The 24209-nt window shown below is 40.2% G+C and overlaps 2 protein-coding genes across 8 annotated transcripts in view; one reads left to right on the top strand and one right to left on the bottom strand.

The window, feature by feature from the left end:
* The window catches only part of LOC130913744 (cyclic nucleotide-gated cation channel beta-3-like), a 78633-nt gene that overhangs the window by 27825 nt on the left and 26599 nt on the right, over positions 1–24209 (top strand). For 2 of the 5 annotated variants that reach the window (XM_057832608.1, XM_057832576.1), the window contains exon 1: positions 18505–18609. The exons of 1 other annotated variant lie outside the window; for it this stretch is intronic. The gene's annotated coding sequence lies outside the window, so the exon portion shown is untranslated. Of the gene's footprint in view, positions 1–18504; positions 18610–19169; positions 19231–24209 lie in introns of those variants that run through there. 2 more of the 5 variants (XM_057832583.1, XM_057832600.1) reach the window with 2 other exon arrangements.
* On the bottom strand, positions 715–23490 carry anxa2b (annexin A2b). Of its 3 annotated transcripts, none has more exons than XM_057832630.1 (14): positions 23204–23490; positions 21784–23077; positions 10681–10746; positions 10520–10613; positions 6608–6702; positions 6432–6545; positions 4259–4349; positions 3954–4033; positions 3822–3881; positions 3657–3750; positions 3487–3582; positions 3347–3405; positions 3165–3287; positions 715–1150 (listed from the first exon to the last, which is right to left on the bottom strand). In XM_057832630.1, exons 3-14 carry the CDS (start codon positions 10729–10731, stop codon positions 1091–1093), a joined length of 1017 nt encoding a protein of 338 aa, XP_057688613.1. In that variant the 5' UTR covers positions 10732–10746; positions 21784–23077; positions 23204–23490; the 3' UTR covers positions 715–1090. The 3 variants fall into 3 exon arrangements, with proteins under 3 accessions (XP_057688613.1, XP_057688630.1, XP_057688622.1); XM_057832647.1 differs by having other exon boundaries at positions 23303–23490; XM_057832639.1 differs by lacking the exons at positions 21784–23077; positions 23204–23490 and adding an exon at positions 14499–14594 and having other exon boundaries at positions 716–1150.

Raw genomic sequence — 24209 nt, 5'->3', positions numbered from 1 at the left:
CCCTGTAATTAATTCGATTAAAAATTTTAATCGAGTCCCACCACTAATATATATACGTCTTGCCTCTTCAGTCCTCCCTCAGGTGGTTTTGGCAAACCAAAGCAAATGACCGTCTAAGGCAGGGGTGGGCAAACTATTCCACAAAGGGCTGCAGTGGGTGCGGGTTTTTGTTCATACCCATCATGAGGACAGCCTTTCACCAATCTGGTTTCATACAAGTTCAATCAGTTGATTGCAGTCAGGTGCTTCTTGTTTCCACTGAAACCTCATTGGTTAAACTGTCTGTGCTGAATCAGTTGGAAGAAAGACCAGGACCCACTGCAGCCCTCGAGGACTGGTTTGCCCACCCCTGGTCTAAGGTGCTAGTTACATGATCTGTTTGAAAAAATAATTTTGACGCATTATTAAAAAAAAATTTTTTTTTGTTCCTTTATTTTTGTTGTTTGTTTTATTGCTTTACAACTTGTATAGACAATATTTTACCGGAAAACTCTTAATTTTAAAATCATATATAGGAAAGTCAATTACATGCAATGACACTTTTCGGCCACCATGGCCGGCGATTCCCGCCCCGACCCCCCCTGAAATTTCGCGTATGGGGGGGGGGTGGCAATTGCTATCTGGAGCACCGCCAATGTCATTGGCAAGCCTTTTTGTGATCTGTCCGCGTATCGATTGGTGGGCCTCGACCATGCCTGATAATAGCTTGACAGTAAAGACGGAGGAGGCAAGACATTCAAGACAAGCAGGCCCATGGCTGGCGCTCACAGGAGAGCTCTTTTATTTGTTCGAAATAGGAGAAAAACAAGTGCGGTGCATTGATTTTTCTGTTCTGTATGCAGAACACAACAGTGAATATACAATATTTATGCAGCACATGGTCAGGTGAAGCCATCGCAGTCACGCGCATGAATGGACAAGAACAATTATTTCTGGTTCATTAGTTTATGGCACATGAATGAGTAAGTGAAGCAAATGTCCTTCGAGGACCTCGCTACCAGCCTCTTGTGGTCACATTAAGCAGCAGAAAGCTGTTTTTGACTTGCGGAGTGTTTCACAGGAGACGAGTGTCACATGAAGTCCGGCGAACTCAGTCGTCACCTCCGCACAAACTGAGCAATGCCTTCTGGTAGTCGCCCTTGGTGTGCTCCTAAAACAAAACGAGATGGCCATCAGAAATAAACGAGAAGGACTGTGAAAATGTCTCGATTTTGCTTTCTGTGTATTTCGCTTTTTGTCTACGTTGCTTTTGTTTTTTCTATCATTTGATTTCTCGTCATTTGCTGTCAAAGTCTTGGTTGGTGTTGCACCGATACCATTTTTGGGTTACGATACCTATTCCAATACTCGACTGTGTGGCTGATGCCGGTACTGTATGGATACCATGTTTTTTGAAAAGATACATATTTTTTCTTTTAATACTAAATTATTGCATACTCACTTAAATGTAAAGTCATTGATTCCATGGCTTGGTCAGATACTGCTGAACTCATTGTCTGTTGTTGATGGCACTAGATGTCCAATTGTTTAAAGTTTGAGGGATGACAGCGCACCCTCCCACTTCAAATGGATTGGACGTGACTCATTGAAATTTGCAGCAGTAGAATGAATGGGCGCCACAGAACGTCTATTCGGGAAGGGCGACAAGTAGAGATGTATCAGTTGGGTCCGATCACGTCATTTTCAAGGTATCGTAATCGGCAAAAAAATATCGGCCATGCCTTTTTTTAATATATATTTTTTAATTAAATCGTTTTCTAAATGTATTTAACGTTACAGATATAATATGTTACACTCATCCAGAGTCTTTCGTTTAGGTTTAAGGTAGGGTTATCAAATTTATCCCGATGACGGCGGTAATTAATTTTTTAAAAAAGTATCACGTTAAAATATTTAACACAATTAATGAATGCGCTGCACGACCCACTCACGCATTGTCGCGCTCAATTTGTAATGGCGACGTTTTGCCTATATAGAGAGATAAAAGGCAGCGTAAAATGAGTAGAATGAATTTTGGCAGCCTTTGGAGTCTTTTTTTAATTGACTAAAGCCTTACAATCCCTCTCCCTACGATTTGAAATATCGTGGGAAGCAATGTGGGGAAGAAAGGTAGTAATTGATGTTTTTCTTAACACCCTATGTTATTTCCCAACGCAGAGAAGATATATCAATTGGTACCACAACGCACAGTCATAGTTGCACTTCCAATCATGCATTTGGGCAGAACAGTTAAATGGCTACAGTATCATTTACTGAAAGCTCAACAAATACACTAGATGGCAATATTTAGTTACAATATATAGAGAGATAAAAGGCAGTGTAAAATGAGTGGAGTGAATTTTGGCAGCCTTCGGAGCCTTTTTTTAATTGGCTAAAGACTTACAATTGATCTTTTTCTTAACACCTTATTTCCCAACGCAGAGAAGATATATCAATTGGTAGCACTACGCACAGTCATGGTTCCACTTCCCATCATGCATTTGGGCATTGCTACAGTATCATTTACTGAAAGCTCAACAAATACACTAGATGGCAATATTTAGTCACAATATACAAAGTCACAAGTCTTTCTATCCGTGGATTCCTCTCACAGAAAGAATGTTAGTAATGTAAATGCCATCTTGAGGATTTATTGTCATAATAAACAAATACAGTACTTAAATACAGTACTTATGTACTGTATGTTGAATGTATATATTCGTCCGAGTTTTATTCATTTTTTTCTTAATGCATTGCCAAAATGTATATGATCGGGAAAAATTATCGGGAATGATTGGAATTGAATCGGGAGCAAAAAAAAAAAAGCAATCGGATCGGGAAATATCGGGATCGGCAGATACTCAAACTAAAACGATCGGGATCGGATCTGGAGCAAAAAAACATGATCGGAACAACCCTAACGACAAGCACTTTTTTTTATGGCGACAGGCGTGGCTGGCGGCCATCTTGGGTTGGGCGACCCACAATTGGAAACTAGATCTGGAAGATTACATATAGTGTAGCTTGGGCGCATTATTTCTTAGTACGCCCCGATACCGATGATGTCATTTTAGTACTATATCGGTGCAACGCTAGTCTTGTGCATGGCTCGCCTGGGAGGGTCCTGATCATTGTCCCTACGTGTGAGTTTGCACTTTATTTATGCACTTTATTTGAGTCCTCACACTGATGGCGCGGTAGAGCGAGCGGCCGTGTCGCTTCTTGAACTCCCGTCTGATCTTCATCAGGTCCACTTGGCATCGAGACACTAGGATACGAGTAAGGACTTTCTCCTTGGCGCTTTTGCCCTGCAGGTCAGGTAGAAGTCAGACCGAGGTCGCACGGAGTCACCAAACCTCTCGCTTACCTTCATGGCCTCATTGAGTCTGTCGGCGAAGTACGCCTGCTTGTTTTCTAAACACTCCACTGTGTCCACATGCAAAAATACATTAGCGTGAACGACGGTGCGCTAACACGCCGACGAGGAGAGGGGTGGAGTCAGATTACCAAGAGTCAGGAAAGACTTTTCCAGGTCGCCTTTGACCTCCTTTCGGATGCTCTCCTTCAGGTCGTATGGACTATAGCTGTTGTAGCGGTCAAAAACTAGTGCACACACACACGCAACTCAATGTGAAGTGGCTAGTGGTGAGAACAATACTCAAGTGAGCGCAATTCACCTCTCTGTAGGTGGGCGGCGCTCCTTTGTGTCAGGATGGAGATCCACACGTCCACGTCGGTTCCTTTGCGGTTGACGCCAGCATCGTAGAGGCTCTGATGTCACAAAAGGGACACCTCTTCGTGACTTATCGACAAACCGGGTAGACGGATGCTAGCGAACTAACTTTGGCGTCGTGGTTAATCTTCTCGTAGTCCACCACGTTGGAAGGTCGGTCTCGTTCGGTCTGAGAACAACAAGCGGTCGCGGGTTAACGGCGGCCACTGTGCGATTAAGCGTGAGTTGTCAGGCGAGCGACCTGGACGAGAGCGAGCAGCAGCTTTGCGAAATCTCCCGACGTGTCTCCTGCTATGTCTTTCTCCAGCTCTTTCTTAAACACTGAAGACAAACAGACAGGTGAGAAGGCGACAGAGGACTTTGCTAATGCTGACATGGAGCGCGGCGCCCGCCATAGGAGAGGTGCTAGCCGGCGTGGCTGATTGCCGCTGTTTTGCCAGACCTATTTCCGGGAAACTTTAGCAAAGCTAACATGCAGGCTAACGAGCTTCAGAATACATGCAAAGTGAGTGAATGAGTGAGCAGGAAAATTCAGGTTTTACTTACGTTCTCGGTAGGCTTTTTGGATATCATTCATTTCTTGGCGGTTTCGGGAACAGACGATCTCGATCAGCGTCTCCTCGTCGGTTCCCAGACCCTGAGCAGGAAAGTTTTGGAAGCTTGGATATTGCATACATAGTGGTGAAAAGTCAGAGTCAGCAGTGGACTTTTCTGGAAGGCTCTGTTGCAGCCAACCTAAGATAAGTGATTTTCCCCACTCGGCCACATCTTGAGTTTTAAACAATTTGGTTTAAAAAATAAAAACTGTATTAAGGTGGTGAGGGTTTAGGCTGGATGTTGGGAAAAAAAGCAATTACTGGAGAAATTGCATGGCGATGATTGCTCTTCTGGGCCAAAAACTACTGTGGGCCGCTTCTTGTTGATTTGGGGACACTTACAAGTCCCATTTTTGGGGTATTTACTAGAGATGGGTGTGATCACGTCATTTTCAAAGTATCGGAATCGGCAAAAAAATATCGGAAATGCCTTTTTTTTAATATACTGTATATATATATTTTTTAATTAAATCATTTTCTAATTGTATTTAACGTTACAGACATAATATGTTACTCTCATCCAGAGTCTTTAGTTTAGGCTTAAGGTAAATATCAAATTTATCCCGATAACGGCGGTAATTAATTTTTTAAAAAATGTTTCACGTTAAAATATTTAACGCAATTAATGCATGCGCTGCACGACCCACTCACGCATTGTTGCGCTCAATCTGTAATGGCGCTGTTTTACCTATATAGAGAGATAAAAGGCAGCGTAAAATGAGTAGAGTGAATTTTGGCAGCCTTTGGAGCCTTTTTTAATAGGCTAAAGCCTTACAATCCCTCTCCCTATGATTGGATATATCATGGGAAGCAATGTTGGGAAGCAAGGTAGCAGTTGATCTTTTTCTTAACACCTTATTTCCCAACGCAGAGAAGATATATCAATTGGTAGCACTACGCACAGTCATGCTTCCACTTCCCATCATGCATTTGGGTTGAATGGCTGCAGTATCATTTACTGAAAGCTCAACAAATACACTGGATGGCAATATTTAGTCACAATATACAAAGTCACAAGTCTTTCTATCCGTGGATCCCTCTCACAGAAAAAATGTTAATAATGTAAATGCCATCTTGAGGATTTATTGTCATAATAAACAAATGCAGTACTGAAATACAGTACTTATGTACTGTATGTTGAATGTATATATTCGTCCGAGTTTTATTCATTTTTTTCTTAATGCACTGCCAAAATGTATATGATCGGGAAAAATTATCGGGAATGATTGGAATTGAATCGGGAGCAAAAAAAAGCAATCGGATCGGGAAATATCGGGATCGGCAGATATTCAAACTAAAACGATCGGGATTGGATCGGGAGCAAAAAAACATGATCGGAACAACGCTAGTATTTACAATGAGTTCCTACTGATTTAAGGACTTTTTTTTGTCAAAGGTCATGACGTTTTTAAATGTGCTATTGAAATGAATGGATGCATTATACATGTATGGGTTTTCTCAAATTTTGGCAGAACTGAATACTTTTGCTAAGAACTGCTTGCTAACATTACTTTATGAATTTTTGGAAGTGTGAATTACGTGAATTGGACAAAAACTAGATAAGCGTTTGAAATTGTATACCGGTATTTTTTTAGCCATTGGACATGAATGGAGCTTCTTTTGAAAGAAATTAAAAACAGTTTTGATGCAATCAGAAATATGTGGGGTGATATCGAAAAAGACATTTAAGAATATTTCCAAATTGGAACATTGCGAATCGGTCAAAGCTCGTTCTGTGTTCAAAAAAGTGATCAGTAAATAATATTAAATTAATGGTATATGTGCTTTGCAAAGCATCCCCACAATTATTCTCAGGTATGCACTTCATTTATTGCATCCCTGACGTTTACGGAAAAACTTGTTGTTTAGAATCCTGTAAAAAACAAGTAATCGGCGGCTCCATTTACTATAGTGTTAAGTTTATGGAATGGCACTGCTGCAAAATGGTGGATGACTGATAACGGCCATCCACTTTGGCTCACGGCGCGTATTGTTATGGTCGTCGTTGTCTTAATGGGAGTCATAGTTATCGACACTGTTGTTGCAGTAATTGTCCCCTAGCTTGTTTTTCCGAGTCATCGTCATCACTGTTGTCGTTGTCAATGTGGTTGCGGGGTGAACACCTTGACAGCAGCTTTGAGCTCCAGGGCGCTGTAGTGGGTAGGGCTTTTCATCAGTCCCAGCATCAATGCTTCCAAAGATCCTGACAGCGCCCCCTTCAGTGCTGTCTGGAGGTCCTGAACATGTGCAAGGGCATTACGCAGTGGTGGTGGTGGCGGCCCGGCGGTCGGTGGCTCACCTTCTTGGCGAGGCGTTCATACTCGAAGGCGATCTCTCGCCGCTGCTCGAAGGACCTTCGCGTCAGAATGTCGATGACACTTTGCTCGTCCACACCTTCAAAGCAAAAAAATCACTGTCATCAAGCAGTGCGAGTGGAGGCAAAGGTTTCTTGCTTTCTTGCAAGGTGTATGCATGGACCCAGGTCTGAATGAATGTGGGCAAGTACAGAAATTCAACGTCTGAATTGTGATATTTCCATTCAACGATAGGAAGCGCTACGGTTATCGCTACAGCAGCGTCTAAATTCCGACAGCTTTATTCCGTCACGCCCAATGGTTGGAATTCACGGCGCTGACCTAGTATTAGTCATTTCAGACAAATTTGGCCAATGCACCAGGCGCACTGCGTTCCAATGTGGTGCTAAATTTTAGATGGGATAGGTTTTCATTTCTTTTGTCATCTTTCGTCAGCTAGGCTTTCAACAGTTTAGAGCAGTGGTCCCCAAACTACGGCCCGCGGGCGGATACGGCCCGCCTCCCCATTTTTTTTTTTCTTTTTTTTTTTTTTCAATAGTGTTATTTATTTCCTGTTTTTTTCTGTGAAGAACCCAGAGAGGGTTATTTAGTTATTATTTATCTATTTAATGAATAGTATTATTATATTATATTATAATATTATTTTATTTACTTTTATTCCGTGAAGAATCCAAAGAGGGTTATTTGATTGTGGCTTTCTGAAAAACAATAAATCTTTACATTTTGGCACTCCTGCAATCGTCACACCTTTTCTGTTACAAACTGACCCTGGCCCCTCATCAGAGAAGGGAAAAGTTATGTGGCCCTCACAGGAAAAAGTTTGGGGACCCCTGGTTTAGAGCTTGGCCTTTACAATCATTAGAAGTCGTGTACAGTGTCCGTCCAACCGTCGTTGGCTGACCAATTGACATTGGAGCATGCAGCGTTGCATAATCGCAGCCCGCCAAGAAGTTTTCCCTTCCCTTCACAGCAGTTTGGGACTAATTTGAGAGGCTTCTGACGTGGAATGACCGTTGCGACTTTCCAAAACCGCCATGCGGCAAATGGGCTGCTATTTATACAGTGGTACCTCTACATACTGTCACGTCTCGGCAGTCTTGTTAATGTTTTGTGTTGGATCATGTCAGATTTCTTTTATTTTGGTAGTGGCGTGCCTCATTTGAGTTAACTTTACTTCCTGCGCTTGCCAATCAGGTTGATTCTGTCCACCTGGGATCCTCTGTATAAATAGCCTGCTTGTAACCTTGCCCAGTGTCGGTTTGCCTGCTATCCTGCCACGTCCTATGCCACATCCTTGTGTAAGCCCTTTTTTTGATCACGATTCATGTTTTTGAACCCATGCCTTTTGTTTCTTGAAGAAGTAACTCAGTTATTGATGTCCAGCTGTTGCTGTGAATTTTTGTTAACATTTTTTGAACTCTACTAATTGGAGAATAAACATTTTGTTTGAACACAACTATCGAGCATTTGGGTCCTTGGTGCATCCGTGTCACATACGAAGTTAATTCGTTCCAGGACCTTGTTTGTAAGTCGAAATGGTTGTATGTCGAGCAGGATTTTCCCTTAAGAATACATTATACTGTAATTCCATTAGTTCGTTCCACAGTCCAAAAACCTACACTAAATCCTTCATAAATACTGCTGTTACTATTGCAAATGGCAATTACAAAGAGCAAAACAAACAAATTCTAAATAAAAATCGGAATAATAATATAAAAATATTAATAATAAATACCTGTAATATTGTAATGAATCGGGTTCTAATGTGGCGGATATATTTTGCGTAGTGTACCTGAACGCACTGCGTGGCTAACAACAGAGTGAGAGCGAGTGTATTAGAGTTTTTACTTTCATTTTTCCGTGTTCTGTTGTTGGGCGTCAGTTTCGGGGGACAGTAGGCATGTTGTGAAGGCAAGTTCTGAAATAAATGACTACAAACCTGACGAAGCTGGCCATTTTTTATGGCGATGTTACAATAATAATAATTGTCAGCTTAACTTATAAAGACTGGCGAACGAAGGAGGACGGCCGAGCTCGTAGCCATTCTACGGCCGTATTGTCGAGCCAGTTTACGGACGCGAACACCACGCTCATATAACCCTATCATTTCAAACTTCATTTCAATGGTAAGCCTCACCTTTTCCCTTTTTTTCACCACCTGCACTAACATTGTTGGAACCCACATTGATTTCTCTCACAAGAAAATCCACCGTGCGTCTGTCTTGTGGGAAAACAAAGACACTGCAGGGTTGTCATGCATCGTCGTATTTCGAGCATGTCTTCTGACGTACAAACAAATGGCGAGTCAAATTTTACATCCGATGTCGAAAAGATTGTGTGTCAAAGCGATCGTACAGTGGGGAAAATAAGTATTTAGTCAACCACTAATTGTGCAAGTTCTCCCACTTGAAAATATTAGAGAGGCCTGTAATTGTCAACATGGGTAAACCTCAACCATGAGAGACAGAATGTGAAAAAAAAACAGAAAATCACATTGTTTGATTTTTAAAGAATTTATTTGCAAATCATGGTGCAAAATAAGTATTTGCTCTATACCAAAAGTTCATCTCAGTACTTTGTTATGTACCCTTTGTTGGCAATAACGGAGGCCAAACGTTTTCTGCAACTGTTCACAAGCTTTTCACACACTGTTGCTGGTATTTTGGCCCATTCATCCATGCAGATCTCCTCTAGAGCAGTGATGTTTTGCGGCTGTCGTTGGGCAACACTGACTTTCAACTCCCTCCTCACTCCGTGGCGTCAAAATGATAAAAAGAACGGGGAGCAAAAATCCTAGAACCACACGGGGGGACCTAGTGAATGACCTACAGAGAGCTGGGACCACAGTAACAAAGGTTACTATCAGTAACACAATGCACCTCCAGGAACTCAAATCCTGCACTGCTAGACGTGTCCCCCTGCTGAAGAAAGTACACGTCCAGGCCTGTCTGCGGTTCGCTAGAGAGCATTTGGAGGATCCAGAAGAGGACAGGGAGAATGTGTTATGGTCAGATGAAACCAAAATAGAACTTTTTGGTAGAAACACAGGTTCTCGTGTTTGGAGGAAAAAAGAATACTGAATTGCACCATACCCACTGTGAAGCACGGGGGTGGAAACATCATGGTTTGGGGATGTTTTTCTGCAAAGGGACCAGGACGACTGATCTGTGTAAAGGAAAGAATGAATGGGGCCATGTATCGAGAGATTTTGAGTGAAAATCTCCTTCCATCAGCAAGGGCATTGAAGATGAGACGTGGCTGGGTCTTTCAGCATGACAATGATCCCAAACACACAGCCAGGGCAACAAAGGAGTGGCTTCGTAAGAAGCATTTCAAGGTCCTGGAGTGGCCTAGCCAGTCTCCAGGTCTCAAACCCATAGAAAATCTGTAGAGGGAGTTGAAAGTCAGTGTTGCCCAACGACAGCCCCAAAACATCACTGCTCTAGAGGATATCTGCATGGAGGAATGGGCCAAAAATACCAGCAACAGTGTGTGAAAAGCTTGTGAAGAGTTACAGAAAATGTTTGGCTTTCGTTATTGCCAACGAAAATGTACATAACAAAGTATTGATATGAACTTTTGGTATTGACCAAATACTTATTTTCCACCATGATTTGCAAATAAATTCTTTATAAATCAAACAATGTGATTTTCTGTTTTTTTTCCACATTCTGTCTCTCATGGTTGAGGTTTACACATGTTGACAATTACAGGCCTCTAATATTTTCAAGTGGGAGAACTTGCACAATTAGTGGTTGACTAAATACTTATTTGCCCCACTGTATGTCGAGGTACCTCTGTACTACTAAAAGTGAGCAGTCAGGTGAAAGTGGGAAAAATACTCCGCTCTGCTGCCTATTTTCATAACCCTGATGAATAACGCTAATCATAACCACCTTTGGTCCTGAGTGCTGCATCCAGTCGTGCGGCGTCGCCGATCGGGTCAAAGTCTCGGACGGCCGTCACAGTGGGATACATCGGCTCGGGCTCCTGCAGGCGACACGTTACTACTGAATCCCAACAGGCGTTAGGTGAGCGGTCTCGTCGTCAGATTCACCTCGCCGTACGCCAGCGTCAGCTGACCCAGGAACTCTGACACGAGCGCCATCTTGTTGAGTCAAGCCTGCGGGAGAGAACGGGATTGCAACGATGTGAGCTCCTTTAACTCGCTACATAGACATGAGCTCTCTCGTGTGCAAAAAGGACCTTCTTAATGAAATGAAAAAATGTCAGAATCGCAATAGTAGAGAAGGCATCAAGAAAAGCCAGACATTGTCAGACATTTTTAAATGCCAATACTAATTTAGCCAATCAAGCGCGAGTGTCTGATATTGTCCGGCCTAAGAAATGTGCCATTTGTCTTTCACACAAAGGTCATTCACGCGAGCAAGGTGTTGTCTATCACTTGAAATCAAGTCAAGTGTGATGCAAGAATGTGGGATGCATCACATCCCACATTCCCTAAAAGCAACCTTTGAATGACACTTCCAAGTGGCTCTTGCAGCGCTTTTATTACGTTGTTCAGAATTCATTCATCAGCTTGGAAAGCTCCACACGCATCCTTGTTTGCTTTCCTTGCAAACATAGGACAATCGAATGTCCAAAAATGCCTTTCTAGGCAAGCGCAACATCACAGTTAGTTTTATTTTGAGAAAAGCAGCCCAATTTAACGGTGACCGCTTTTACAATCTGGATTGACGCGGATGCTCGTTGGAATTTTCTTCTACACCCTGAATAATAAAACGTGTTGGAAGCACGGCTGTGCAAAGGAATGTTCTCTAGCCTATTTTTCGACTAGCTATCTTCCACTCCTCAGCCTGTGAACGGCACATCTCATGCCTAGGAGTCAACCATTGACAGGGTCCGCCCTCTGTGTTTGCCTTAGGCGTATCCTACTATGCATTTGGGCGCGCTAGTGGATAAAACTCTAGATATCATTCGCCGTAAAAGAGCGGCATTTCCTCTTAAAAATCACGTTCGGATTCAAAGTTCAACATGGGCCGGACGGCGAAAGCTCGAGGGTGAGGTCTGTTAGCGTGAAACGTTTCGCCTGCGGCTGCGCCCGGACTGGAAAGAAAGAAAAAAAAAAAAAAGAAAAAAAGCTATGTCAAGAACATGAATTGCGCATATTAAATACACATTTTCACGTGTGAAAAAAGTGTTACATTTATAGAGCCCTCATTGGCTGTCAGTGACAGCACTAGATGTCCATTCCATTTGGACTGGGTGGATGAACATTTGTTCGATTTCAATACACCGAAAAAACACACAGCCAGAATGAAGAAGCTTCTGTCCAAACAAGACGTAAAAACTAGGGCTGTCAAATTTATCGCGTTAACGCGCGGTAATTAATTTCTTTAATTAATCACGTTAAAATATTTGACGCAATTAACGCACATGTCCCGCTCAGACAGTATTCTGCCTTTTGGTAAGTTTTACAGCAAGGCTTTTTGTGCTGTCTAACAGCGAACTCTTGTGGTCACTTTGCGACATGGTTTATTGTTGTCTTGCCAGTTCAATATGGCTGCACAACGTCTCGGGCTGACGCCTACGTTGTAATGTTGTGCTTATATGATCCTTGGACAAGATTTGTGTGTAAGTATGGTTGTTGTAAATAATGCACATATTATGTTAGTAAGCGAAATGTTATATTTTTTGTATGTGACACTTTTTGTTTATGTTTTGTGAACCTGTATAGCGTGCTAAGCTAACGTTGTTGCTAATGCAATGCTTGTGTACTTTTTTTTTGTAGTTTTATGACGGTCTAAAGAGGACAATGGTTTGAGGCCATTTTATTAATAAATCAGATGAAAAAGAAAGAAGTCTGATTATTATGGCGTCGTTCACTAGCTGTCTAGCTTTGGAAAAAGTAGACGCTTCGGAGTGAGGACAGCATAGACAGATTTAAATGACAGTAGAGTGAAATGCCCACTACAGTCCTTATGTACCGTATGTTGAATGTATATATCCATCTTGTGTCTTATCTTTCCATTCCAACAATTTATTTTACAGAATATATATATAATTTACAGAAAAATAAGGCATATTTTATAAATGGTTTGAATTGCGATTAATTACGATTAATTAATTTTTAAGCTGTAATTAACTCGATTAAAAATTTTAATCGTTTGACAGCCCTAGTAAAAATGCATACATGCATTCATTTTAGTTGATTGGAATACTGCAATGGTGGATGTGTTGGTAATGACAAAAAATTAATCAGGATGCTGCAGCTAATTGAGAGCTGCCACAAATTCAAATGAAGTGAACCCAACTAAATAGGTCATATAATCATTCTGATAATAGGTGTACTCAAAGAGTTTAAATCAGGGCTGAAAACGCTTTTATTTAGGACAACGTATTCATTACTGTCCATGTTGTTCAATTACCCAATTTCCTGTTCGAATTGTTTTTGTTTTTAACTGTAACAAATAGAGATGTCCCGATCGATCGGGATGGCGATCGATCGGGTCCGATCACGTCATTTTCAAAGTATCGGAATCGGCAAAAAAATATCGGACATGCCCTTTTTTAATATATATATATATATGTATATATTTTTTAAATTAAATCGTTTTTTAATTGTATTTAACGTTAGACATAATATGTTACATTCATCCAGAGTCTTTAGTTTAGGCTTAAGGTACGGTTATCAAATTTATCCCGTTAACGGCGGTAATTAATTTTTTTTTTTTAAATTTATCACGTTAAAATATTTAACGTATTTAGCGCATGCGCTGCACGACCCACTCACGCATTATCGCGTTCAATCTGTAATGGCGCCGTTTTACCTATGTATAGAGCTAAAAGGCAGCACAAAATGAGTAGAGTGAATTTTGGCAGCCTTTGGAGCCTTTTTTTAATTGGCTAAAGCCTTACAATCCCTCTCCTTACGATTAGAAATATCGTGGGAAGCAATGTGGGGATGAAAGGTAGTAATTGATCTTTTTCTTAACACCCTATGTTATTTCCCAACGCAGAGAAGATATATCAATTGGTACCGCTACGCACAGTCATGGTTGCACTTCCCTTCATGCATTACGGCAGAACAGTTAAATGGCTGCAGTATCATTTACTGAAAGCTCAACAAATACACTAGATGGTAATATTTAGTCACAATATACAAAGTCACATTTATCTTTTAAGAATTACAAGTCTTTCTATTCGTGGATCCCTCTCACAGAAAGAATGTTAATAATGTAAATGCCATCTTGAGGATTTATTGTCATAATAGACAAATACAGTACGTATGTACTGTATGTTGAATGTATATATTCGTCCGAGTTTTATTCATTTTTTTCTTAATGCATTGCCAAAATGTATATGATCGGGAAAAATTATAGAGAATGATTGGAAGTGAATCGGGAGGAAAAAAAAAAAAAATCGGATCGGGAAATATCGGGATCGGCAGATACTCAAACTAAAACGATCGGGATCGGATCGGGAGCAAAAAAAACATGATCGGAACAACCCTAGTAACAACTTTTATCTGTCCTTTTCTTTGAGTTTGTATTTCCATTTCTGAATTGTGTCCTGCTGATTTTCATGTGACACAAAGCACTTTGAATTGTGCTATCCAAATAAATTGGAATTTGTAAATAATATCCGAATGAACAGCTGTCAAAAAAACAGGAAAGGCCATCCGAGTCCATCTTTAGGAGGAGGGGCCCGATGTCCAACTTGCCAATGATTTGGTCCCTAATCAATTTGAACCCTTTCCTATTCCGTCCGAACTTGGCACGTGAATGCGATTCGAAGAAGTATCGAGAAGATGCTGACGTACAGTAAGTCTGTCTCCCATGCGTCGTGGGAGACTTTGACTGTGAAATGTCAGCTTTTCCAATCAAGTTGAGGACATGAGAGGAGATTTCTTACCTTGTTGTGCGAAGTGCTCAAAGGTTCTGTGAAGGAGAGTTGAGTTGCGTGTGGCCTTTAAGTACCAAGTACCTTGCCTTGCCCGCCCCCGCCCACACACGCCTGTCACCTGTGGTTGTGCGAGGTGGCCAATAAATCGTTGTGCTGGTCCGCATTGCCGTGATGACACAAAGTCATGTCAACAAAGAGGCTAATCGAAATTCTTTTGGTTGTAAATTCTGCGCGCGGGTAATGATTAGCCATTTGTACAGACATTGGCATTGTGACGAATGTTCATTCTCCCCTCCCAGTCAAAATGAATTGGATGCATAGTGGTGTCAATATCATCGAGATAACATAGACACTATTCTAGTTTAAACCTTTGGTCTACTGTTGATTATAGGCCACTTTCTGCCATTTTGGGGCATTCCAGGGTCACATCCTGTACATTTTAAATAATTTCCTGTTAATTTTAGGCCATTTTGGGGTCACTTCCTGCTGTTATTAGGTCATTTTTTTTCTCCATTGGAAATGAATTGGCCATTGGTAAACGGAACACTGTAAGATTTGTTTTCTTATCTTGGCAAGATTGGGGAAATGTTGCTTTAGCCTTTAAAGGTCTGTGCTAAGTGATCATCAGACACTAATGTAACATTCTTGTAAACAAATGTGTGTCCTTCTTAAAGTATCGCCTGCCATTGAAAACGATAGACATCCAATTCATTCTACAGTAACTGAAGGGACTACCTTTGAGTGCTCATGTTTGTGTGCCTCTGATGCATTTTGACTAAAAGGGACGAATGAACATTTGTTCAGTCATAATTCATTGGTCAGTGGCAGCCAATGAGCTGACTCTTTTGGTGTAGTGTTAATCTTTTTAAAACCATAAATGGATTCTTGGAGGGAGCTTATAAATAGCCTATCCAGATACAAAGTTTGGCGTTATATCATCCCTACTGAAAGGACGCCATCCCGCAGGACCTCGCACTGGACCGATCAAGTCCGAACTTTTCACACCGTGGTGAGGTTTGTCATGTCGTGGCGTCAGTTCCTGTTTTATTTTGACAGTCAGAGCACTTGCCCTTCCTCATGTCTTCACTGAGCACCAATTGGTTCCAGCAGTTTCCCATTACCTTCTGTGTATAAACAGTCAGTGATGGTGAGATGAAGCCTCATGAGGCTTTGAACCACTTTAGCTGTTTGGTTCGGAGAAGGGTGCATTTATTGAAGCTTCATATGCACATGGTACCACCTACTGGCGAAGTGTATGAATAAAGGTCTCTCAACTACATCAAGTGATCGAATGGTTTTTGTTGTTTTTCTGTTGGGAAGGAATTGATTTACAACATGTTCATTTATTTATCTTCTGTAGCACTTGTCCTCACTGTCTGACCAAGCCCTGTATGTAAATTATCACATGTGTATTTAATAAGAAAAAAAAAATAAAGCAGTGTGTGCGTGTGTGGAAATTATTACCCAAATGGTATTATCAATAAATAAAGGTTCCCAACTATTTCAAACGAACATTGACAGACGAACACATATTGTGGCGTCTACAAGGACAACGCCAACTTGGTGATAATACACGCACAGCAGGAAAACAATACATTATTTTCAGTCAATTATACCCACCTGGACGCCACGAACTGTATGTAAAAAAAGTTGTCCAAGAGTTTAGGAGCATTAGCCTAATGCGAATGCTATGCTAGCGCTAGGAGTTACATTTAGTGTGTGATGATCAGTCGGCACACACCTTTAAAGGCTAAAGCAACATTGCATATTTTCTCTTGTCAAGATAAGAAAACATCGTACCGTGTGTGTCTCAAAACAAGCAATGGGGAGACTGGAGAGGCCACTGGCACTTCACAAGAGTGACACTACAAGACACTGCTACGATGCATGCTAACTACACATAAAATGTCACACATGGTGAACAAGCGACGGAAACTATGGCACATTTTTGTATTGTTCTCGTCTATTCTGACGAAAACTGGCATTAGTTTCATTATGTTTTAGTCTCTCAAAGCACGTTTTGCGCTCGTTATCCTCTCGTCATTGTCATGAAAAAATTGTTCGTTGTGAAATGTTATAGCCATCGTTGACAATAACAATGCTGTTTCGAACGTCAGCATTTTTGGCACCTCGCCTAAACTAAGCGAGCCTCGGTGAACACCTCGTTACATCACTAATTTTGTGTTTAAAGATCCTGCCATGTTTGCATTTACCAGTGTTGTTAATAACAGTGTTATTATTGTCAGTTGTGAGTAATCTAATTACCGTAATTACTTTTCCCATCTGTGCAACGCCGTTACCGTTACTGAGGCGTGCGTTACTATGCGTTATTACATTGGTTGAATGATGCGAGAAATGTCTGAGAGACATGGAAAGAGCAGAGCAGGAGAGGAAGGATGTTGTGACCATAAGCTAATTTTAAGGGGGGGCCAGGCCCCCCCCGGTGGCCGAAAAGCGTCATTGCATATAATTGACTTTCCTATTTATATAAAAGTTGTTAAGCAATAAAACTGCAACAAAAATGAATGAAATGAACAAAAAAATGTTTTTATAATGGGTCAAAATTATTTTTCGAACAGATCATGTGACTACCTAGTTTTATTTGCAACGTCATTTGCTTTGCATATAATTAAAAAAAAAAAAAATAGGAGAGGGCAATTTTATTTTTCAAATGATTTTTTTCTTTGATTGAAAATATTTTTTTTCATTGAAGCAACTTTTTTTGGGGATTAAATGATTTAGACACAGATTTCCTACTCATAATATGGCCCAAACACAAAAAAGATTGCTTCAATCAAAGACAACTTTTTCAATGAAAAATTAAGTGTTCGCATGCAAATTTTTATCTGAAATATTTTTTCGCATTCCAAAACTTTTTCCATGACTTAAATTTTTCTTTTTTTGAATGAAGTGATTGTTTTTCAATATATATATATATATATATATATATATATATATATATATATATATATATATATATTGCTTCAATAGAAAAAAAAAAACGACTTCAATTAAAAAAAAAAAAAAAAAAAGAAAAAATCCAAGAAAAATAGCTTTCACATGCATTTTTTTTTTTTGTTTCAAATTCATTTTTGCATTCAAACATTTTTTTTTTGATTGAAGCGACTTTTTGGGGGGTTGAAAATATATATTTTGATTGAAGCAACTTTTTTTGATTGAATAATAAAGACACAAATCTACCTCCATATGGCTCCACCTAGGGGATACAATTTTTGACTGGGGTAACTACATTGGCACGACACCGGCGGGCGTACCACATTCAATGGATGATGATCTTGGCGAAAAGTATTGGCTAAGCAGCCTGATTTAGAATTACCCTCAAGAATGATGGGAAACAAAAAACGCTCAGTGTCAACTTATTATTATAAATATTCTTAGAGGTAATTTTATTGCTGGCACTGCGTTTCGAGGTCATGAACACGTTGTGCCCCCCCCGCCCCAAAAGTCAAATTCCGCCTATGGTTGTGACGCCGTTGCAAACGTGATGCTAGGTGGCTCAGAGCGTTAGCATAGCATTCCCGTTTAATTTTGAGTTTAATTCAATCAGTTACTATAAACATATTTCATGTGAAAGACATTATAGAATATCATGTAATAACATGTAGAACATGAAAAGTAACGTAATTTACTTTGCCGAGTAACTGAGTTACTAACTCAATTATTTTTTGGAAGAAGTAATTTGTCAATTACTTTTTCAAAGTAAGATTAACAACACTGGTTTTTACCCTGAGTGAGGGGCTTGGAAAATTATTATATTTAGTTTATCAAGAAATCTCTGCATCCCAGTCCTGCCTTACGCCCAGTCCTGACAGAGCTATTATGAGATGCAAGGGTTTTCACCCCCTAAAGTTGGAAAGTGAACGGGCAAACAGGCCACTCAGATCAATCGTCGGTAATTCCGGGTTTTTGCCAGATGTACGTTTTAAATTGGAGCTAGCGCGCCCAAGCCTGGCCTTTGTCCTTTTTGGTAATCCTCTTATAAATGTTTCCCCATCAGCGGTTGTGCTGACACTGGTCTTGGCTCGTCTCATCTTGTCTGCGCGCTTCACCCTAGCACTCTTTCTGCCTCTGCTTTTAGAAGGACACTCAACCAAGTAAGGTCAGTTTGCACCTGAGATTTGTGGGCTTTTGCTTTTGGGCTATTGGGCTATTTCCATCTCAATTTGGGGACCCCTTTTGTTTGAACATGCGAGCAAACAAGCGATTAGCCACTTTGCGGGAAGTGGGATTGGCTCAGACTTGGTCTTGGGTTGTGGTGTGTCAAGGCCAGGATGAATAAAAGTGTCAGTGAAAGCTCTGGCGTTTCAATCTACTCGAAGTAAAAAAGTAACTCATTTAAAATGTACGCAAAATTACTTGGTTACTTTGGCGTGATACAATACTTTTGTCTCTTGTAAACAGTGTTGTTATCGTCAACAATGATGATAACGAAAATATTTCGTCAATAAACAATTTTTCTTTTATGATAACGTGACTTGGGAGACGAATGTCAGTTTTCGCCTGACGACACAACTACGAAATGAAAATGAGACATCGTTTTTGTGATATGTTCACAATTCGTGACATTTTCATATTTTACGTGGCGTATGTCAGCTTGCATCATGGCAGTGTTTGGGTCGTGTCACTCATGTGAGGTGTGCTGTGCCTCTCCCTTCTTACCGGAGTTTTTGGGATGTATCTCATGCTAGGCTGCGCTCTATCTTGCTTGTTTGGAAACACTGTAAGATTTGTTTTCTTATCTTGGCAAGAGTGAATATGCAATGTTGCTTTAGCCTTTAAAGGTCTGTGCTAAGTAATCATCAGACGCTAACTGTAAATCCTAGCATTAGCGTAGCATTTGAGTTAGCATCAGCATTAGCTTCACAGTGGCGAGTGTCCTCTTAAAACACTGACCAGTGTAAAGCAAAACAACTTGGCCTTTCTGGTCAGTAAGCCTAGAGGATGTTAAATGCTCGGATTTTGGTTTATTTTTACATACAGTTCGTGGCTTCTAGGTAGATTTAATTGAAAATAATGTACTGCTTTTCCTGATGAGTGTGTATTATCATCACAAAGTTAGCGTTTTCCTTGTAGACGCAACAAAATGTGCCTGTCTGTCTATTCTCATTTGAAATACCGTCAGGGCCGGCGCTAGCTATTTTGGTGCCCTAGGCATAAATGCTTTGTGGTGCTCTGCCTGAAGGGGCACAATAAAAAAAATCAAGTTTCTAAAAAATCCTAAAAAATAATAATTGTAATAATAACAATATATAGTATTTAAAATAAAACTTATAACTGATAAATGCAATAAATACAAATATAAGTAACATAGGCTCATTATTTACACAAAAAAAGAATCTCCTGTGCGGCCCTCTCGTCAGTCTACCTTTGGTGCCCCCCCCCAAGTCCCCCATCCACCAATACAAGACAAAACATTAAGGGATTATACGGTGAAATATTGTTTTGAACCATGGTACAAACATTTTCTAAATTAATTATAGTATTATGCGGGCCCATATTTAAAACACAGATACATGAAAACTTTAATATTATACCTTTATAGACATGGACTGATAGGGCACTATATAAACATTCTGGACATAATGAGGAAACAATGAATATGAAAGGGGAAATCTACATAGCTTTAAGATTGTTTTTTTTCTAATTAGTTTTACCAGTAGATGTCGCTCTTGGCCTCTTAACCTCTCAAAAATGACTACGGCTTCTTACTAATGGAAAAGTTTTGGTATCAACATAGTCGTTGAATAAAACCACTACCGGTATGTCTCGTAACATTCCATTTAATTTTCATTGTGCAATGAATTTGCAAGTCACATCATTTCCACCACAGCGTTTTGGAGTGTTTTTTTTTGGTTGTGCACACTAATAAACCGATCATAACCCGATTTCTGGAGTTACCAGATTATTCAAGTGGTCATGTAAAGAGCCTGATCCGCTATCCTTTATTTGATAAACACCGCTATTTTACATCTCTGAGCATGTGTACAAATGGAAAAACGGATGTTGCTAGAGAGGCCTTAGGGACGCCAAACTGATTCGCTTTCAGCCTATGGGCCTACTCTGCAGTTAGCGAGCTTGTGTAACGCACTCACATTTGAAGAGGTTCAGTGGGACAACTTCAAGCAAGCATGGGTTTTTGGTAGACATGGAGGAAGGCCTATGCTGAGACCAAGAGTTTTACGTTATGTACTTGCAAAGAAATCGAACTATTGACTTAACATGTAAACCAGGTTTTTCCTGATTATCACATCACTGAAGTGCACGTAAATGCGTCACATCCAGGCCCGGAGTGACTAATCGGGAGCTTCTGGACGATTCCAGAAGGGCCGGCCGGCCAGATGGGCCGGTCCGCGTTTTATTAAAAAAAAAAAAATTACACTGTTATCATTTTTTGTTTGGTATTTATTTATGACAGTGTCACTGAGTATAACTTACATTCTGTTACCGCTGTCCCTGTGGGCCGTCTTAAAAAAAAAAAAAAACAGTATTATTTTTTTTTCCAGACTCATCCTCACGTGTGCAGACGAAAAATACAGCATGCAGCTCCGCCCCCTAATTGTAGTCTGTATTGAGCCAAATTAGCTGCTATCTCGGTGCTCGGATGGATAAAAAGAGCAAGGGTGGCGCTGAAAAATAAGAATTAAAAAGAGAAAAGCACTCGTGAAAGAATCGGCAAAATGCGCGAAAATAGCTAATTTTTTTCATGCAACGACCTTGCTGCCTCAAACTACAGAGGATTACAACGAAAGTGGTAAGGCCAGATGGCGAATAAAATGCAACTTGCACCGTGTGATACGACAATAGGGAATGGGACGTACTACGTCATTGTTTGGACCCGCCTCCATGCTGGCAATATAATTCACTTCCGGGCCGGCAGAGTCAATGCGGATTGTAACGTGTGATAGTGCTAAGCTAACTCTTTCGGTGTTTTAGAAAGAAAATATGGGTGCTTTATTGTTGCGTTACCGGGTGCAACAGCGTCTCCTACGACTAAAAAAGGGGTGAGGAAAAATGGACTCACTTTTCACCGTTTTCCTGCATGGAGGACCAAATATCAGATCACGAAGGTACGACGGATGGCTGGATTGCAGCGGTTCGTCGGAAAAGCATTTCTTATGATCATATTTCTGCTGGAATGAGAGTGTGTTCCTGTCATCTCTACTCTTGTAAGTTGAACGATTTATCCAATTTTGGTTTCAATACGTTTTTGTTTTTTTACACCGTTGTGTAAATCTGCCTCGGTAGCAATGCTCGCCTACTACGACTCCCCTACCTGTTGTGTTCCTAGGTATCCTGCTGACAACACATCCCGATTGGTCACCATCTCTCTTCTTGGATCATTTGACAAAGAAAATTTGTTCAATGGAGTGGTTCCATTTGTCCTGTGTCGGACTCAAACAAGCCCCTGCAGCAGACGCCATCTGGGTCTGCCCTTCTCGTCGATGAACTGCGGGCTTTTAACTTGTGAAAATGCAAGAACTTTAATGCACATATTTATTCTGCCTGGCTATTTAACTATGGCCAGTGACTTTTTTTTTTTTTTTTTTAACCACTTTGACAAAGACACCTTTCATTGTAATGTTGAATTTATATATTCTATTATTATTTTTAAATTATAATATTCTTATTTGCACTTATGTAGACTTCAGACTGTCAATTCAAATAGTGTTGGAAAAGTTGCAATACCTAAAATAGAAATGCAAGAACTGTAAAGTACATATTTATACACCTTTATTTACCTAAGGCCACTGGATGTTTTTTAACTGCTTTGAAAAATACAGGTTTTGTTGTGATCTTGTATTTATATAGTATATAGCTTTTTATAATGTATTATGTATTATAATATTTGCTGCCCCCTGCCAGAGTGTGGGCCATTTTGTACTAAAATGATTTTAAACTGTCAGTTCAAATACTGTGTTGGAGACTAGTACTTGCAATACTTAAAATGGAAATGCAAGAACTTTAAAGCACATATTTATCCTGTCTGGCAATTTACCCAAGGCCAGTAAATAGTGTTTTAAACTGCTTTGACAAAGACACGTTTATTGTGATCTTGTATTTGTGTATTACTTATATAATATTTGCTGCCACCGTCAGAGGGTGGGCCTTGTTTGCACTAATTTAAAGATTTTAAACTGTCAATTCAAATATCGTATTGGAGAAATTGCATTACTTGAAATAAATCTATTGCAACTTATCAGTCCCAGTTCTTGTCTACAACACTGTCCAAAAATTGTCAATGCATATTCCAAATAGAATAACAAAATTAAGTCACCTGACTTTGTAATTATTACACCTGTTTATTATGAAGACCTGAAGTAAACAACAAGCAGTTACAGTTTGTCAAGAAGTTGTTCAAGTCATGTTTTGGTATTCATATTTTATTGACTTTTCATAACACTTGGGATCGTGTTTGTAAGAGCAGAGCAAACTGAAGTTTCAGCGTGCACTCTTCGCCTTTCCAACCTCTCAACGCTCCGATGTGGTGCGCTTGACCTCAGAATAACCCAAGAAGAGATATGGTGACCAATCGGGATGTGTTGTCAGCATTTCATATGCAGGTTTTCCTAGTAACACAACAGGTAGGTGATGAGGAGGAGTAGGTTAGCATTGCTACCGAGGCAGATTTACACAACAGTAAAGAAAAAAACAAAAAACGTATTGAAACCAAACGGATAAATCGTTCAACTTACAAGAGTAGAGATGAGGGGAATACACTCTCATTCCAGCAGAAATATGATCATAAGAAATGCTTTTCCGACGAACCGCTGCAATCCAGCCATCCGTCGTACCTTCGTGATCTGATATTTGGTCCTCCATGCAGGAAAACGGTGAAAAGTGAGTCCATTTTTCCTAACCCCTTTTTTGTCGTAGGAGACGCTGTTGCACCCGGTAACGCAACAATAAGCACCCATATTTTCTTTCTAAAACACCGAAAGAGTTAGCTTAGCACTATCACACGTTACAATCCGCATTGACTCTGCCGGCCCGGAAGTGAATTATATTGCCAGCATGGAGGCGGGTCCAAACAATGACGTAGTACGTCCCATTCCCTATATGTAATTGTGGAAACTTTGGCTTCTTGTAGCACCTCACAAGGGATATGTAGCAGCAAGCATTAGCCATAATGAACACACCACAGGTGCAGAGCTGGAAGGTAGGATTGCCATGTCGTTCAGCGAGTGAACATTAGAATTAATATAATCAATTACGTGGCGTTTTTAAAGTGGAAATGGAAAATGGATAATAGTATCATTAGAAGTTGTTACAATGTGCAATACGTATTCTTTATTTTTCATATTGTTATGTTGCTATGTTTGTTTTATCTGTAAGCACTCATTTTGTTAATATTTGATGTTGCAGAAAAGGTCTTATTTATTCATTTATTTTGGGGCTGCCAAAATTATCGCGTTAACGGGCGGTAATTAATTTTTTTAATGAATCACGTTAAAATATTTGACGCAATTAACGCACATGCCCTGCTCAGACAGATTTAAATGACAGTACAATGACATGCCCACTTGTTAATTGTGCTTTATGGAGTTTTGCCGCCCTCCGCTGGCGTTTGGGTGCGACTGATTTTATAGGCTTCAGCACCCATGAGCATTGTGTAAGTAATTATTGACATCAACAATGGCGGGCTACTAGTTTATTTTTTGATTGAAAATTTTACAAATTTTATTAAAACGAAAACATTAA

Source organism: Corythoichthys intestinalis, chromosome 1 (genome assembly GCF_030265065.1).
Source record: "Corythoichthys intestinalis isolate RoL2023-P3 chromosome 1, ASM3026506v1, whole genome shotgun sequence".
Classification (NCBI taxonomy): domain Eukaryota; kingdom Metazoa; phylum Chordata; class Actinopteri; order Syngnathiformes; family Syngnathidae; genus Corythoichthys; species Corythoichthys intestinalis.
Note: the sequence above shows the minus strand (reverse complement) of the source record. Positions and strands in the feature narration are given on the sequence as shown.